At 46.0% G+C, this 16,814-nt stretch overlaps 1 protein-coding gene across 1 annotated transcript in view; it reads right to left on the reverse strand.

The window, feature by feature from the left end:
* Positions 1-13,096, reverse strand: part of LOC135564955 (ESX-1 secretion-associated protein EspB-like) — a 64,652-nt gene extending 51,556 nt beyond the window's left edge. The window contains exon 1 of the mRNA XM_065011034.1: positions 12,642-13,096. Within this exon, the coding sequence (XP_064867106.1) occupies positions 12,642-12,696 (55 nt within the window). The 5' untranslated portion in view covers positions 12,697-13,096. The remainder of the gene's footprint in view (positions 1-12,641) is intronic.
* Between the last annotated feature and the right edge of the window lie 3,718 nt (positions 13,097-16,814).

The following is a 16,814-nucleotide window of genomic DNA, read 5'->3' on the forward strand; positions in this document are numbered from 1 at the left end:
GTTCTGAGTCTGTGAGCTCATCAAAGAGATGAGCCCACAGCAGTAGAGACAGATGTAGCCTTGTGTGTTGTTGTAACTAAGGGGGGTAGCCTAGCCTAGCCTAGCTTAGCCTGGCCTGCTACCCAACCTCTGATCTGTTTACTCTTTAACTATTAGCATTACGCTAGCAGAGACTAACATTTGCCAACGATTTTAAATCAGCAAACCTCATTAGGTTTAGCCTGGCTATGCTTATTAGGTTTAGGAAGAAGGACTGTCATCTATCAATTAAGGAATAGCAGGGTCAACTCTCTTGGTTGACCCCATAAACTGATCTAAGGCCAGTTTTACATCTCACCTCCTATTGATTAAATCAAATCAAATCAAATTGTATTGGTCACATACACATGGTTAGCAGATGTTAATGCGAGTGTAACAAAATGCGTGTGCTTCTAGTTCCGACAGTGCAGTAATATCTAACAATTCCCAACAACTACCTAATACACACAAATCTAACAAGTAATCTAACAATTCCCCAACAACTACCTAATACACACAAATCTAACTAGTAATCTAACAATTCCCCAACAACTACCTAATACACACAAATCTAAAGGGGTGAATGAGAATATGTAAATATAAGTATATGAGTGATGGCCGAGCAGCACAGGCAAGATGCAAAAGATGGTATAAAATACAGTATATATATATGTGATATGAGTAATGTAAGATATGTAAACATTATTAAAGTGGCATTATTTAAAGTGGTATTGTTTAATGTGACTAGTGACCGATTTAATAAAATGTCCAGTGATTGGGTCTCAAGGTGGCAGCAGCCTCTCTGTGTTAGTGAAGTGTCCAGTGATTGGGTCTCAAGGTGGCAGCAGCCTCTCTGTGTTCGTGAAGTGTCCAGTGATTGGGTCTCAGTGTAGGCAGCAGCCTCTCTGTGTTAGTGAAGTGTCCAGTGATTGGGTCTCAAGGTGGCAGCAGCCTCTCTGTGTTAGTGAAGTGTCCAGTGATTGGGTCTCAAGGTGGCAGCAGCCTCTCTGTGTTCGTGAAGTGTCCAGTGATTGGGTCTCAAGGTGGCAGCAGCCTCTCTGTGTTAGTGAAGTGTCCAGTGATTGGGTCTCAAGGTGGCAGCAGCCTCTCTGTGTTAGTGAAGTGTCCAGTGATTGGGTCTCAAGGTGGCAGCAGCCTCTCTGTGTTAGTGAAGTGTCCAGTGATTAGGTCTCAAGGTGGCAGCAGCCCCTCTGTGTTAGTGAAGTGTCCAGTGATTGGGTCTCAAGGTGGCAGCAGCCTCTCTGTGTTAGTGAAGTGTCCAGTGATTGGGTCTCAAGGTGGCAGCAGCCTCTCTGTGTTAGTGAAGTGTCCAGTGATTGGGTCTCAAGGTGGCAGCAGCCTCTCTGTGTTAGTGAAGTGTCCAGTGATTGGGTCTCAAGGTGGCAGCAGCCTCTCTGTGTTAGTGAAGTGTCCAGTGATTGGGTCTCAGTGTAGGCAGCAGCTTCTCTGATTGCTGTTTAACAGTCTGATGGCCTTGAGATAGAAGCTGTTTTTCAGTCTCTCAGTCCCAGCTTTGATGCACCTGTACTGACCTCGCCTTCTGGATGATAGCGGTGTGAACAGGCAGTGGCTCTGTTATGCACTTGAGTGAGGACCCAAAAGCGGTTTAACAAAAACAGAGTCCTTTAATGTAAACACAGGGAAGACATAGATCCTCTTCAGATGTAGATAATGGAAAAATAGACAACCCGCAGAGAGGGCGACAAATGAAACAAAAAGTCCTTCTGATAATTACAAAAGAGCCCCCTTCTTAGCAGCAGAGGAGAATAGCTGGGTTAGCGGCGACAGGCTGCAGGTCTCTCTGGGTAGGCGCGGGTCGTAGAGGAACAGAGGTACCTGATCTCACGTAGCATCAGATGAACTGGACACAGTACAAACGATAAGACAGTTAGCTGAGTACAGGATGCACTTGCCAGGCAGATTCCGACAGGACGGGACAAGGGTGAAGCAAACGAGACGATAGTTTGTTTCTGGCATGAGAAACTCAAACGAGAATCTGACAAAGAAAGAAGCAGGAACAGAGAGAGAAATAGAGACCTAATCAGAGGGAAAAAGGGAACAGGTGGGAAAAGGGTGAACGAGGTAGTTAGAGGAGATGAGGAACAGCTGGAGGAGGAGAGAAAGAGAAGGTAACCTAATACGACCAGCAGAGGGAGACAGAGTGAAGAGAAAGAACAGGAACAAGACATAATATGACAAGACATGACAGGCTCGGGTGGTTGTTGTCCTTGATGATCTTCTTGGCGTTCCTGTGACATCGTGTGCTGTAGGTGTCCTGGAGGGCAGGTAGTTTGCCCCCGGTGATGGGTTGTACAGACCTCACTACCCTCTGGAGAGCCTTACGGTCGAAGGCGGTGCAGTTGCCGTACCAGGCTGTGATACAGCCTGACAGGATGCTCTCGATTGTGCATCTGTAAAAGTTTGTCAGGGATTTAGGTGACAAGCCAAATTTCTTCAGCCTCCTGAGGTTGTTCACCACACTGTCTGTGTGAGTGGACCTTTTCAGTTTGTCTGTGATGTGTACGCAGAGGAACTTAAAACTTTCCACCTTCTCCACTACTGTCCCTTCGATGTGAATAGGGGTGCTCCCTCTGCTGTTCCCTGAAGTCCACGATCATCTCCTTTGCTTTGTTGATATTGAGTGAGAGGTTGTTTTCCTGACACCACACTCCGAGTGCCCTCACCTCCTCCCTGTAGGCCGTCTTGTCATTGTTGGTGACCAAGCCCACTACTGATGTGTCGTCTGCAAACTTGATTATTGAGTTGGAGGCGTGCGTGGCCACGCAGTCATGGGTGAACAAGGAGTACAGGAGGGGGCTGAGCACACACCCTTGTGGGGCCCCAGTGTTGAGAGTCAGTGAAGTCGAGGTGTTGTTTCCTAACTTATCCACCTGGGTGCGGCCCGTCAGAAAGTCCAGGACCCAGTTGCAAAGGGTGGGGATGAGGCCCAGGGCCTCCAGCCAGATGATGAGCTTAGAGGGAACTATGGTGTTGAATGCTGAGCTGTAATCAATGAACAGCATTCTTACATAGGTATTATTTTTGTTCAGATGGGATAGGGCAGTGTGCAGTGTGCGATTGTGTAATCTGTACACCTGTTGGGGTGGTATACAAATTGAAGTGGGTCTAGGGTGGCAGGAAACAGGGGAGTGCTGTTCCACTGTGGCACCTAACCCAGAGGAAACAGGGGAGTGCTGTTCCACTGTGACGCCTAACCCAGAGGAAACAGGGGAGTGCTGTTCCACTGTGACACCTAACCCAGAGGAAACAGGGGAGTTCTGTTCCACTGTGGCACCTAACCCAGAGGAAACCGGGTGGTGCTGTTCCTAACCCAGAGGAAACCGGGTGGTGCTGTTCCTAACCCAGAGGAAACAGGGGAGTGCTGTTCCTAACCCAGAGGAAACAGGGGAGTGTTGTTCCACTGTGACACCTAACCCAGAGGAAACAGGGGAGTGCTGTTCCTAACCCAGAGGAAACAGGGGAGTGCTGTTCCTAACCCAGAGGAAACAGGGGAGTGCTGTTCCACTGTGGCACCTAACCCAGAGGAAACAGGGGAGTGCTGTTCCACTGTGACACCTAACCCAGAGGAAACAGGGGAGTGCTGTTCCACTGTGGCACCTAACCCAGAGAAAACCGGGTGGTGCTGTTCCTAACCCAGAGGAAACCGGGTGGTGCTGTTCCTAACCCAGAGGAAACAGGGGAGTGCTGTTCTACTGTGACACCTAACCCAGAGGAAACCGGGTGGTGCTGGTCCTAACCCAGAGGAAACAGGGGAGTGCTGTTCCACTGTGACACCTAACCCAGAGGAAACTGGGTGGTGCTGTTCCTAACCCAGAGGAAACAGGGGAGTGCTGTTCTACTGTGACACCTAACCCAGGGGAAACAGGGGAGTGCTGTTCCACTGTGACACCTAACCCAGAGGAAACAGGGGAGTGCTGTTTCACTGTGACACCTAACCCAGAGAAAACCGGGTGGTGCTGTTCCTAACCCAGAGGAAACAGGGGGGTGCTGTTCCACTGTGACACCTAACCCAGAGGAAACAGGGGGTGCTGTTCCACTGTGACACCTAACCCAGAGGAAACAGGGGAGTGCTGTTCTACTGTGACACCTAACCCAGAGGAAACAGGGGAGTGCTGTTCCACTGTGACACCTAACCCAGAGGAAACAGGGGGGTGCTGTTCCTAACCCAGAGGAAACCGGGTGGTGCTGTTCCACTGTGACACCTAACCCAGAGGAAACAGGGGAGTCCTGTTCCACTGTGACACCTAACCCAGAGGAAACAGGGTGGTGCTGTTCCTATACAAGAAGAAACAGGGGAGTGCTGTTCCTAACCCAGAGGAAACAGGGGAGTGCTGTTCCTAACCCAGAGGAAACAGGGGAGTGCTGTTCCTAACCCAGAGGAAACAGGGGGGTGCTGTTCCTAACCCAGAGGAAATAGGGTGGTGCTGTTCCACTGTGACACCTAACCCAGAGGAAACAGGGGAGTGCTGTTCCACTGTGACACCTAACCCAGAGGAAACCGGGGAGTGCTGTTCCTAACCCAGAGGAAACAGGGAAGTGCTGTTCCACTGTGACACCTAACCCAGAGGGAACAGGGGAGTGCTGTTCCACTGTGACACCTAACCCAGAGGAAACAGGGGAGTGCTGTTCCACTGTGACACCTAACCCAGAGGAAACAGGGGAGTGCTGTTCTACTGTGACACCTAACCCAGAGGAAACAGGGGGGTGCTGTTCCTAACCCAGAGGAAACAGGGGGGTGCTGTTCCACTGTGACACCTAACCCAGAGGAAACAGGGGGGTGCTGTTCCACTGTGACACCTAACCCAGAGGAAACAGGGGGGTGCTGTTCCTAACCCAGAGGAAACAGGGGGGTGCTGTTCCACTGTGACACCTAACCCAGAGGAAACAGGGGGGTGCTGTTCCACTGTGACACCTAACCCAGAGGAAACCGGGTGGTGCTGTTCCACTGTGACACCTAACCCAGAGGAAACAGGGGGGTGCTGTTCCACTGTGACACCTAACCCAGAGGAAACAGGGGGGTGCAGTTCCACTGTGACACCTAACCCAGAGAAAACAGGGGGGTGCTGTTCCACTGTGACACCTAACCCAGAGGAAACAGGAGGGTGCTGTTCCACACTTTACAACACACACTACAACACACACTACAACACACATGTAATCACTGACTATATCACAGGCCAGCCAGAGGCTAAGCTAATTTGTTTAGTGCTTCAAATCAACACCTGTCTAAACTGAGCCCAGGAATGACCAGAGAGAGAGAGGGAGAGAAAATTAGAGATAGAGACAAAGAGAGAGATAGGAGAGACAGAGAGAGGAGAGACAGAGAGAGGAGAGACAAAGAGAGAGATAGGAGAGAGAGAGGAGAGACAAAGAGAGAGAGAGAGAGGAGAGACAGAGAGGAGAGACAGAGGAGACAGAGGAGAGACAAAGGTAGTTCCATGACACAACTACAGAGTGATGTGTATTAGCCCACAACTACAGAGTGATGTGTATTAGCCCACTAACACAACTACAGAGTGATGTGTAATAGCCCACTAACACAACTACAGAGTGATGTGTATTAGCCCACTAACACAACTACAGAGTGATGTGTATTAGCCCACTAACACAACTACAGAGTGATGTGTATTAGCCCACTAACACAACTACAGAGTGATGTGTATTAGCCCACAACTACAGAGTGATGTGTATTAGCCCACAACTACAGAGTGATGTGTATTAGCCCACAACTACAGAGTGATGTGTATTAGCCCACAACTACAGAGTGATGTGTATTAGCCCACAACTACAGAGTGATGTGTATTAGCCCACAACTACAGAGTGATGTGTATTAGCCCACTAACACAACTACAGAGTGATGTGTATTAGCCCACAACACAACTACAGAGTGATGTGTATTAGCCCACTAGCACAACTACAGAGTGATGTGTATTAGCCCACAACTACAGAGTGATGTGTATTAGCCCACTAACACAACTACAGAGTGATGTGTATTAGCCCACTAACACAACTACAGAGTGATGTGTATTAGCCCACAACACAACTACAGAGTGATGTGTATTAGCCCACAACACAACTACAGAGTGATGTGTATTAGCCCACTAACACAACTACAGAGTGATGTGTATTAGCCCACAACACAACTACAGAGTGATGTGTATTAGCCCACTAACACAACTACAGAGTGATGTGTATTAGCCCACTAACACAACTACAGAGTGATGTGTATTAGCCCACTAACACAACTACAGAGTGATGTGTATTAGCCCAGTAACAAAACTACAGAGTGATGTGTATTAGCCCACTAACACAACTACAGAGTGATGTGTATTAGCCCACTAACACAACTACAGAGTGATGTGTATTAGCCCACTAACACAACTACAGAGTGATGTGTATTAGCCCACTAACACAACTACAGAGTGGTGTGTTTTAGCCCACAACTACAGAGTGATGTGTATTAGCCCACAACTACAGAGTGATGTGTATTAGCCCACAACTACAGAGTGATGTGTATTAGCCCACAACTACAGAGTGATGTGTATTAGCCCACAACTACAGAGTGATGTGTATTAGCCCACAACTACAGAGTGATGTGTATTAGCCCACAACTACAGAGTGATGTGTATTAGCCCACAACTACAGAGTGATGTGTATTAGCCCACAACTACAGAGTGATGTGTATTAGCCCACAACTAAAGAGTGATGTGTATTAGCCCACTAACACAACTACAGAGTGATGTGTATTAGCCCACTAACACAACTACAGAGTGATGTGTATTAGCCCACTAACACAACTACAGAGTGATGTGTATTAGCCCACTAACACAACTACAGAGTGATGTGTATTAGCCCACTAACACAACTACAGAGTGATGTGTATTAGCCCACTAACACAACTACAGAGGGATGTGTATTACCCCACTAACACAACTACAGAGTGATGTGTTTTAGCCCACAACTACAGAGTGATGTGTATTAGCCCACAACTAAAGAGTGATGTGTATTAGCCCACTAACACAACTACAGAGTGGTGTGTATTGGCCCACTAACACAACTACAGAGTGATGTGTATTAGCCCACTAACACAACTACAGAGGGATGTGTATTATCCCACTAACACAACTACAGAGTGATGTGTATTAGCCCACTAACACAACTACAGAGGGATGTGTATTATCCCACTAACAGAACTACAGAGTGATGTGTATTAGCCCACTAACACAACTACAGAGGGATGTGTATTATCCCACTAACACAACTACAGAGTGGTGTGTATTGGCCCACTAACACAACTACAGAGTGATGTGTATTAGCCCACTAACACTACTACAGAGTGATGTGTATTAGCCCACTAACACTACTACAGAGTGATGTGTATTAGCCCATAACACAACTACAGAGTGATGTGTATTACCCCACTAACACAACTACAGTGTGATGTGTATTAGCCCACAACACAACTACAGAGTGATGTGTATTAGCCCATAACACAACTACAGAGTGATGTGTATTATCCCACTAACACAACTACAGAGTGGTGTGTATTGGCCCACTAACACAACTACAGAGTGATGTGTATTAGCCCACAACACAACTACAGAGTGATGTGTATTAGCCCATAACACAACTACAGAGTGATGTGTATTAGCCCACAACTACAGAGTGATGTGTATTAGCCCACAACTACAGAGTGATGTGTATTAGCCCACAACTAAAGAGTGATGTGTATTACCCCACTAACACAACTACAGAGTGATGTGTTTTAGCCCACAACTACAGAGTGATGTGTATTAGCCCACAACTAAAGAGTGATGTGTATTAGCTCACTAACACAACTACAGAGTGATGTGTATTAGCCCACTAACACAACTACAGTGTGATGTGTATTAGCCCACAACACAACTACAGAGTGATGTGTATTAGCCCATAACACAACTACAGAGTGATGTGTATTAGCCCACTAACACAACTACAGAGTGATGTGTATTAGCCCATAACACAACTACAGAGTGATGTGTATTAGCCCACTAACACAACTACAGAGTGATGTGTATTAGCCCACAACTAAAGAGTGATGTGTATTAGCTCACTAACACAACTACAGAGTGGTGTGTATTAGCCCATAACACAACTACAGAGTGATGTGTATTAGCCCACTAACACAACTACAGAGTGATGTGTATTAGCCCACTAACACAACTACAGTGTGATGTGTATTAGCCCACTAACACAACTACAGAGTGATGTGTATTAGCCCACTAACACAACTACAGAGTGATGTGTATTAGCCCACTAACACTACTACAGAGTGATGTGTATTAGCCCACTAACACTACTACAGAGTGATGTGTATTAGCCCATAACACAACTACAGAGTGATGTGTATTATCCCACTAACACAACTACAGAGTGATGTGTATTAGCCCACTAACACTACTACAGAGTGATGTGTATTAGCCCACTAACACTACTACAGAGTGATGTGTATTAGCCCATAACACAACTACAGAGTGATGTGTATTAGCCCACTAACACAACTACAGTGTGATGTGTATTAGCCCACAACACAACTACAGAGTGATGTGTATTAGCCCATAACACAACTACAGAGTGATGTGTATTAGCCCACAACACAACTACAGAGTGATGTGTATTAGCCCACTAACACAACTACAGAGTGATGTGTATTAGCCCACTAACACAACTACAGAGTGATGTGTATTAGCCCATAACACAACTACAGAGTGATGTGTATTAGCCCACAACACAACTACAGAGTGATGTGTATTAGCCCATAACACAACTACAGAGTGATGTGTATTAGCCCACAACACAACTACAGAGTGATGTGTATTAGCCCACTAACACAACTACAGAGTGATGTGTATTAGCCCACAACTACAGAGTGATGTGTATTAGCCCACATCTACAGAGTGATGTGTATTAGCCCACTAACACAACTACAGAGTGATGTGTATTAGCCCACAACTACAGAGTGATGTGTATTAGCCCACAACTACGGAGTGATGTGCATTAGCCCACTAACACAACTACAGAGGGATGTGTATTACCCCACTAACACAACTACAGAGTGATGTGTTTTAGCCCACAACTACAGAGTGATGTGTATTAGCCCACAACTAAAGAGTGATGTGTATTAGCTCACTAACACAACTACAGAGTGATGTGTATTAGCCCACTAACACAACTACAGTGTGATGTGTATTAGCCCACAACACAACTACAGAGTGATGTGTATTAGCCCATAACACAACTACAGAGTGATGTGTATTAGCCCACTAACACAACTACAGAGTGATGTGTATTAGCCCATAACACAACTACAGAGTGATGTGTATTAGCCCACTAACACAACTACAGAGTGATGTGTACACAACTACAGAGTGATGTGTATTAGCTCACTAACACAACTACAGAGTGGTGTGTATTAGCCCATAACACAACTACAGAGTGATGTGTATTAGCCCACTAACACAACTACAGAGTGATGTGTATTAGCCCACTAACACAACTACAGTGTGATGTGTATTAGCCCACTAACACAACTACAGAGTGATGTGTATTATCCCACTAACACAACTACAGAGTGGTGTGTATTGGCCCACTAACACAACTGCAGAGTGATGTGTATTAGCCCACTAACACTACTACAGAGTGATGTGTATTAGCCCACTAACACTACTACAGAGTGATGTGTATTAGCCCATAACACAACTACAGAGTGATGTGTATTAGCCCACTAACACAACTACTAGCCCACAACACAACTACAGAGTGATGTGTATTAGCCCATAACACAACTACAGAGTGATGTGTATTAGCCCACAACACAACTACAGAGTGATGTGTATTAGCCCACTAACACAACTACAGAGTGATGTGTATTAGCCCACTAACACAACTACAGAGTGATGTGTATTAGCCCATAACACAACTACAGAGTGATGTGTATTAGCCCATAACACAACTACAGAGTGATGTGTATTAGCCCATAACACAACTACAGAGTGATGTGTATTAGCCCACAACACAACTACAGAGTGATGTGTATTAGCCCACTAACACAACTACAGAGTGATGTGTATTATCCCACTAACACAACTACAGAGTGATGTGTATTAGCCCATAACACAACTACAGAGTGATGTGTATTAGCCCACAACTACAGAGTGATGTGTATTAGCCCACAACTACAGAGTAATGTGTATTAGCCCACAACTACAAAGTAATGTGTATTAGCCCACAACTACAAAGTAATGTGTATTAGCCCACAACTACAAAGTAATGTGTATTAGCCCACAACTACAGAGTGATGTGTATTAGCCCACTAACACAGCTACAGAGTGATGTGTATTAGCCCACTAACACAGAGTGATGTGTATTAGCCCACTAACACAACTACAGAGTGATGTGTATTAGCCCACAACTACAGAGTGATGTGTATTAGCCCACTAACACAACCACAGAGTGATGTGTATTAGCCCACAACTACAGAGTGATGTGTATTAGCCCACAACTACAGAGTGATGTGTATTAGCCCACATCTACAGAGTCATGTGTATTAGCCCACATCTACAGAGTGATGTGTATTAGCCCACTAACACAACTACAGAGTGATGTGTATTAGCCCACAACTACAGAGTGATGTGTATTAGCCCACATCTACAGAGTGATGTGTATTAGCCCACTAACACAACTACAGAGTGATGTGTATTAGCCCACAACTACAGAGTGATGTGTATTAGCCCACAACTACGGAGTGATGTGTATTAGCCCACAGCTACAGAGTGATGTGTATTAGCCCACTAACACAACTACAGAGTGATGTGTATTAGCCCACAACTACAGAGTGATGTGTATTAGCCCACAACTACGGAGTGATGTGTATTAGCCCACAGCTACAGAGTGATGTGTATTAGCCCACTAACACAACTACAGAGTGATGTGTATTAGCCCACAACTACAGAGTGATGTGTATTAGCCCATAACTACAGAGTGATGTGTATTAGCCCACAACTACAGTGATGTGTATTAGCCCACAACTACAGAGTAATGTGTATTAGCCCACAACTACAAAGTAATGTGTATTAGCCCACAACTACAGAGTGATGTGTATTAGCCCACTAACACAGAGTGATGTGTATTAGCCCACTAACACAACTACAGAGTGATGTGTATTAGCCCATAACACAACTACAGAGTGATGTGTATTAGCCCACAACTACAGAGTGATGTGTATTAGCCCACAACTACAGAGTGATGTGTATTAGCCCACAGCTACAGAGTGATGTGTATTAGCCCACTAACACAACTACAGAGTGATGTGTATTAGCCCACAACTACAGAGTGATGTGTTTTAGCCCACAGCTACAGAGTGACGTGTATTAGCCCACTAACACAACTACAGAGTGATGTGTATTTGCCCACAGCTACAGAGTGATGTGTATTAGCCCACAACTACAGAGTGATGTGTATTAGCCCACAGCTACAGAGTGATGTGTATTAGCCCACAGCTACAGAGTGATGTGTATTAGCCCACAACTACAGAGCAGACACATATGCAACCATGGGGTGCAGTGCATATTTGTGTCATGATCTATAAATCTATCTCCTGGGCCAGAGAGCAGACCTATTAGAGTGGGGTCTTGTTGATCAGGGGTTAAGTTTAGTGGGTCTGGGCTCCTACCGTGTCAGGAGCACCACTACTACTCCTCTAAACTAAGTGAGTTGGGAGGTTTATTTTAGCTTTATTTAACTAGACAAGTCAGTTAAGAACAAATTCTTATTTACAATGACAGCCTTGGAACAGTGGGTGAACTGCCTTGTTCAGGAAGAACGACTGATTCTAGATCTGGTCAGCTCGGAGATTCGATCCAGCAACCTTTCAGTTACTGACCCAACGCTCTAACCACTAGGTTACCTGCTGTCCCAAGTGGTGAGGTTCATGTAGTTCAACTCGTCATTAAACTACATGTTGAAGTAGCTTGGTGGTAGTTGAACTCAATTCTAATCTAGCTCGTGTTTTCAGTAGTCAATTACTGTTTTGCCACGTAGTGGTGTAACTAACTATTAGAACTACAAACTACTTTTTTTAATATAAAATAAAATATAGGCAAAAAGTAGGCAATAAATCACTTTATTTTTCTGCATCAGATCTGCCTAATTCTGACTTGAAAAGGAGTATTTGTGTTAGCTAGGTAAAGTGTTTTCAGAGTAGCTTCCCCGACACCGCTGAGTTGACATTACCTGTCTCTATACCTGCTGAGACTCCCTGTGCCGTCTGATTATTACACACTAATCACACACTACACTGACTCTGATTCTGCCGGAGGGAGGAAAACATATGAGAAAACTGCATTTCCTCTCTATGACGCTTTCCCAAAGCCAAAGCACGTTGCCCCCCTAAAATGCAGTGTAAAAATCAGAGTGCTTTTGAAGTAGCCTTCAGGTTAACATCAATGTATCCCATTCACTTCAGACGACGTTTTATGTTGATTCAACCGCTTTATGTTTTGAACGTGTATTAGTCTGCGTGGGACAGACAGAGAGGCGCTTACCTTCGAAGTCTGATAGAATCCCCTCCAGGTGGTCGTTGACGGAGATATGGGACATCCTGACTGTCCTTATCAACTCTTCTGGAGTTCACTGCAGCTCGATATAACGGGGTAAAAAAGTAGTTTATAGTTTATTAAAAATATATAGTTTATATTCAAATAAAAACGTTATTCCTTCCAAAGAAAATCCACTCGCATAACAGAAGAAAACAAACGGATCCACCGTCTTGGAATAGAACTCCGCGGGTCTTGCAACCAAAAAGTTTTTTTTCTGAAATCGACTCACATCGGAGAGCGAGCGCACAACTGTTTGCTTCAGCATATGCCTCCTGCCTCCGTCCGTCCGTCCGTCTGTCTGTGTCAGGAGAGGGTTTGAGCGGGTCTCCGGCGATGCGCCTCCCCTCTGGTCTCCCCTGCGAGTGGAGCCCTGCCCCCTGTAGCCTGCCCTACCCTGGATGCAGGGATGGATCGAGGGATAGGGAGAGAGGAAGAAGAGGGGCGGACCTCCGTCCTTCATCTAGCCCCTAGACATTGTAGGCAACACCTGGAATGGGGAGTCAGTCAAATGTCTCGTCCTGGCTGCCTTCATTCACTTTCCCCGACGGGCGACTGTGTTCTAGTGATGCGCACGTTGGCTCATAACCCGCAGTCCCCACGGTTATATCCACGGGGCGAGCAGGTTGAAGGTCATGGAATATTGTGTGGATGAAGGGCGGGAGGGTTGAATAAAGAGAAAACAATACCGTGAAAAATACAGACATGTATAATTATTGTGCAATTCATATATATATAGGTTACATTGAGGTTTTCTTTCATTATTTTAGGCTATCTGGCATTACTGCATAAACCTAAACTGCATAACCCTAAACATGCCAATCTCCAAATGCTTTTGGGAATGGGCAGAGCAAGTTAACATCGATTCACGGGGGAAAAAAAGACAACGTCGAAGTCCAATTCAGTAAGAGAAAAGTTGCGACATGGAGAGTTGAAAATAAAGAGAAGGGAGGGCCAGAAAATGAATGTTTGGTAAAGATTTGTTGAAGTGGTAGAAGAGGATGATAGCAGTGCTATGATAGCATATATGTTATGTGTGATGATTGTGAGGCGCTGTACTAATTCAACAGTCATTAGACTGGAACTTCAAATAGGCCTATGGCACGTTAAGAGACTTTAGCCTACTGTTCAGATTGGTTCAATGGAAACTGAAATCTGAGAGCGTCAGAGCAGCAGGTCTCACTCAGATCATGATGCGCGTTTTGATTTATGGCGTGTTCGTAAATTCACGCTCCGAGAGGTCAGAACACTACAAAACGGCTGGAATTTACAAACGGACAATCTGACAATGCTCTGCATTTACGAATGACCCAGAGCGCATTCTGACACCATCTACAACAAACCCAAAGTCGGCTAGTTTGCAAGCTACTTCCAGACATGAGAATGAGAGAACACCTCACTCGGACCATTTGACTTGCCCAGGCAGAGCTGATTAAGCTGTTTTCATGTTATGCAGAGCGTTGGTGACTGTAACTGTGCTGTTGACAACAACTGAATTACTTTGTTTTGCCGACCGTTTACTGACACAGGTCATATTCAGCCGGTGTTAAGTGTTAATAGTAAATTCATCAGTTATTCTGCTCTCTGGCACACTCTGACTTTGGAATAGATAGTCAGAGCGAATTTACGAACGCACCCTTTGAATGTGAATTTGTGCCGCCTCAGCTCAGCCAATCAGAACATCTGCCTGACCATCTTTGTAGGGGTCCGGTCTTTACTTACTGGTGAGCCAAATGCTCAGTATAGATTATTATGGCAACAGAGAAATTGCTCAAAAGTTATTTCTGTAAATATATATTACTAATATTATTATTTTTTTAAATGAAAATCCTACCCCAATCAATGATGGTCTTTGCCTTCTGGCGGTTGCCAGAATTCCCATATAGCCAATCCACCCAAGCCCCCAGGGTCAATCAACAGGTTGGCATGACCCCTAAGAGAGATTTGGTTGCGGGTCCTCCACACCAAGAGGGCAACATTATTTTGTGACCCCCTCTTGACGGAGGAGAGAAAAATGTACGTTTGACATTTTACACATTTTGCCATGCGGTGGATTTTTTTGTTGTTTAAATTGTAAATATTTTCTTATTTTTTTTACCCCTTTTTTCTCCCCAATTTCATGGTTTCCAATTGGTAGTCTTTTATCGTCACTGCAACTCCCATACGGACTCGGGAGAGGAGAAGGTCGAGAGCCTGGACTAGGGAGAGGAGAAGGTCGAGAGCCGTGGACTCGGGAGAGGAGAAGGTCGAGAGCCGTGGACTCGGGAGAGGAGAAGATCGAGAGCCGTGGACTCGGGAGAGGAGAAGATCGAGAGCCGTGGACTCGGGAGAGGAGAAGATCGAGAGCCGTGGACTCGGGAGAGGAGAAGATCGAGAGCCTGGACTAGGGAGAGGAGAAGATCGAGAGCCGTGGACTCGGGAGAGGAGAAGATCGAGAGCCGTGGACTCGGGAGAGGAGAAGATCGAGAGCCGTGGACTCGGGAGAGGAGAAGATCGAGAGCCGTGGACTCGGGAGAGGAGAAGATCGAGAGCCTGGACTAGGGAGAGGAGAAGGTTGAGAGCCGTGGACTCAGGAGAGGAGAAGATCGAGAGCCGTGGACCCGGGAGAGGAGAAGATCGAGAGCCGTGGACTCGGGAGAGGAGAAGATCAGAGCCGTGGACTCGAACCAGGATCTCTAGTGGAGAAGGTCGATGCAGTGTCTTAGCCTGGACTAGGGAGAGGAGAAGGTCGAGAGCCGTGGACTCGGGAGAGGAGAAGATCGAGAGCCGTGGACTCGGGAGAGGAGAAGATCGAGAGCCGTGGACTCGGGAGAGGAGAAGGTCGAGAGCCGTGGATTCGGGAGAGGAGAAGGTCGGGAGCCGTGGACTAGGGAGAGGAGAAGGTCGGGAGCCGTGGACTCGGGAGAGGAGAAGGTCGAGAGCCTGGACTAGGGAGAGGAGAAGGTCGAGAGCCGTGCGTCCTCCGAAACACAACCCAACCTAACCAAGCCACACTACTTCTTGACACAATGCCCATTTAACCCGGAAGCCAGCCGCACCAATGTGTAGGAGGAAACACTGTACACCTGGTGACCGTGTCAGCGTGCACTGCACCCTGCCCGCCACAGGAGTCGCTAGTGAGCGATGTGACAAGAACATCCCTGCCAGCCAAACCCTCCCCTAACCCGGACGACGCTGGGCCAATTGTGCGCCGCCCCATGGGTCTCCCGGTCGCGGCCGGCTGCGACAGAGCCTGGACTCGAACCAGGATCTCTAGTGGCACAACTAGCACTGCGATGCAGTGTCTTAGACCACCGCACCACTCGGGAGGCCTGGCCCTGTGTTTCTGTCTGGGCTACGGACTGGTTAGCCCGAGAATGTACTGTTAAGGAGTGTTGGCCAGCCTATACCCTTAATGTCCATCAAACGGACTTCCATGAACATCGGCACAGCTTCCATATTGCATCAAACACACGCTAAATAGCGTTTCAATCACACTTCCACTTGCTCTGAGACCTTGAAGTAGTAGTTCCCTTGCTCTGCAAGAGCAAACACACTTTTGTGGAGCGATCAAACACACTTCCATGGGTGCATCAAACACACTTGATATGTGCATCAGGGTCCCTGGTTCAAACACACGGGTATGCATCAAACACACTTCCAGGGGACGGTCTAAAGTTATACTGTTACACAAGGACCTTCCATGTTACGACCAGAGGCAGACTGGCTCTGGCAGCCAAAACAACCAAAACATCCATCTAAAGCTTCATCCATCTCAACTGTGGCACAGTTACAGAAACATAAAGCTACTTTCATATTACATCAAAACAACTTCACGAATTCACTAAATACACACTTACTGTACACTGTTTAAACTGGTTACATCAAACACTTCCATATTACATCAAACACACTTCCATATTGCATCAAACACACTTCCATATTGCATCAAACACACTTCCATATTGCATCAAACACACTTCCATATTGCATCAAACACACTTCCATATTGCATCAAACACACTTCCATATTGCATCAAACACACTTCCATATTACATCAAACACACTTCCATATTACATCAAACACACTTCCATATTACATCAAACACACTTCCATATTACATCAAACACACTTCCATATT

Source organism: Oncorhynchus nerka, linkage group LG26 (genome assembly GCF_034236695.1).
Source record: "Oncorhynchus nerka isolate Pitt River linkage group LG26, Oner_Uvic_2.0, whole genome shotgun sequence".
Lineage (NCBI taxonomy): Eukaryota > Metazoa > Chordata > Actinopteri > Salmoniformes > Salmonidae > Oncorhynchus > Oncorhynchus nerka.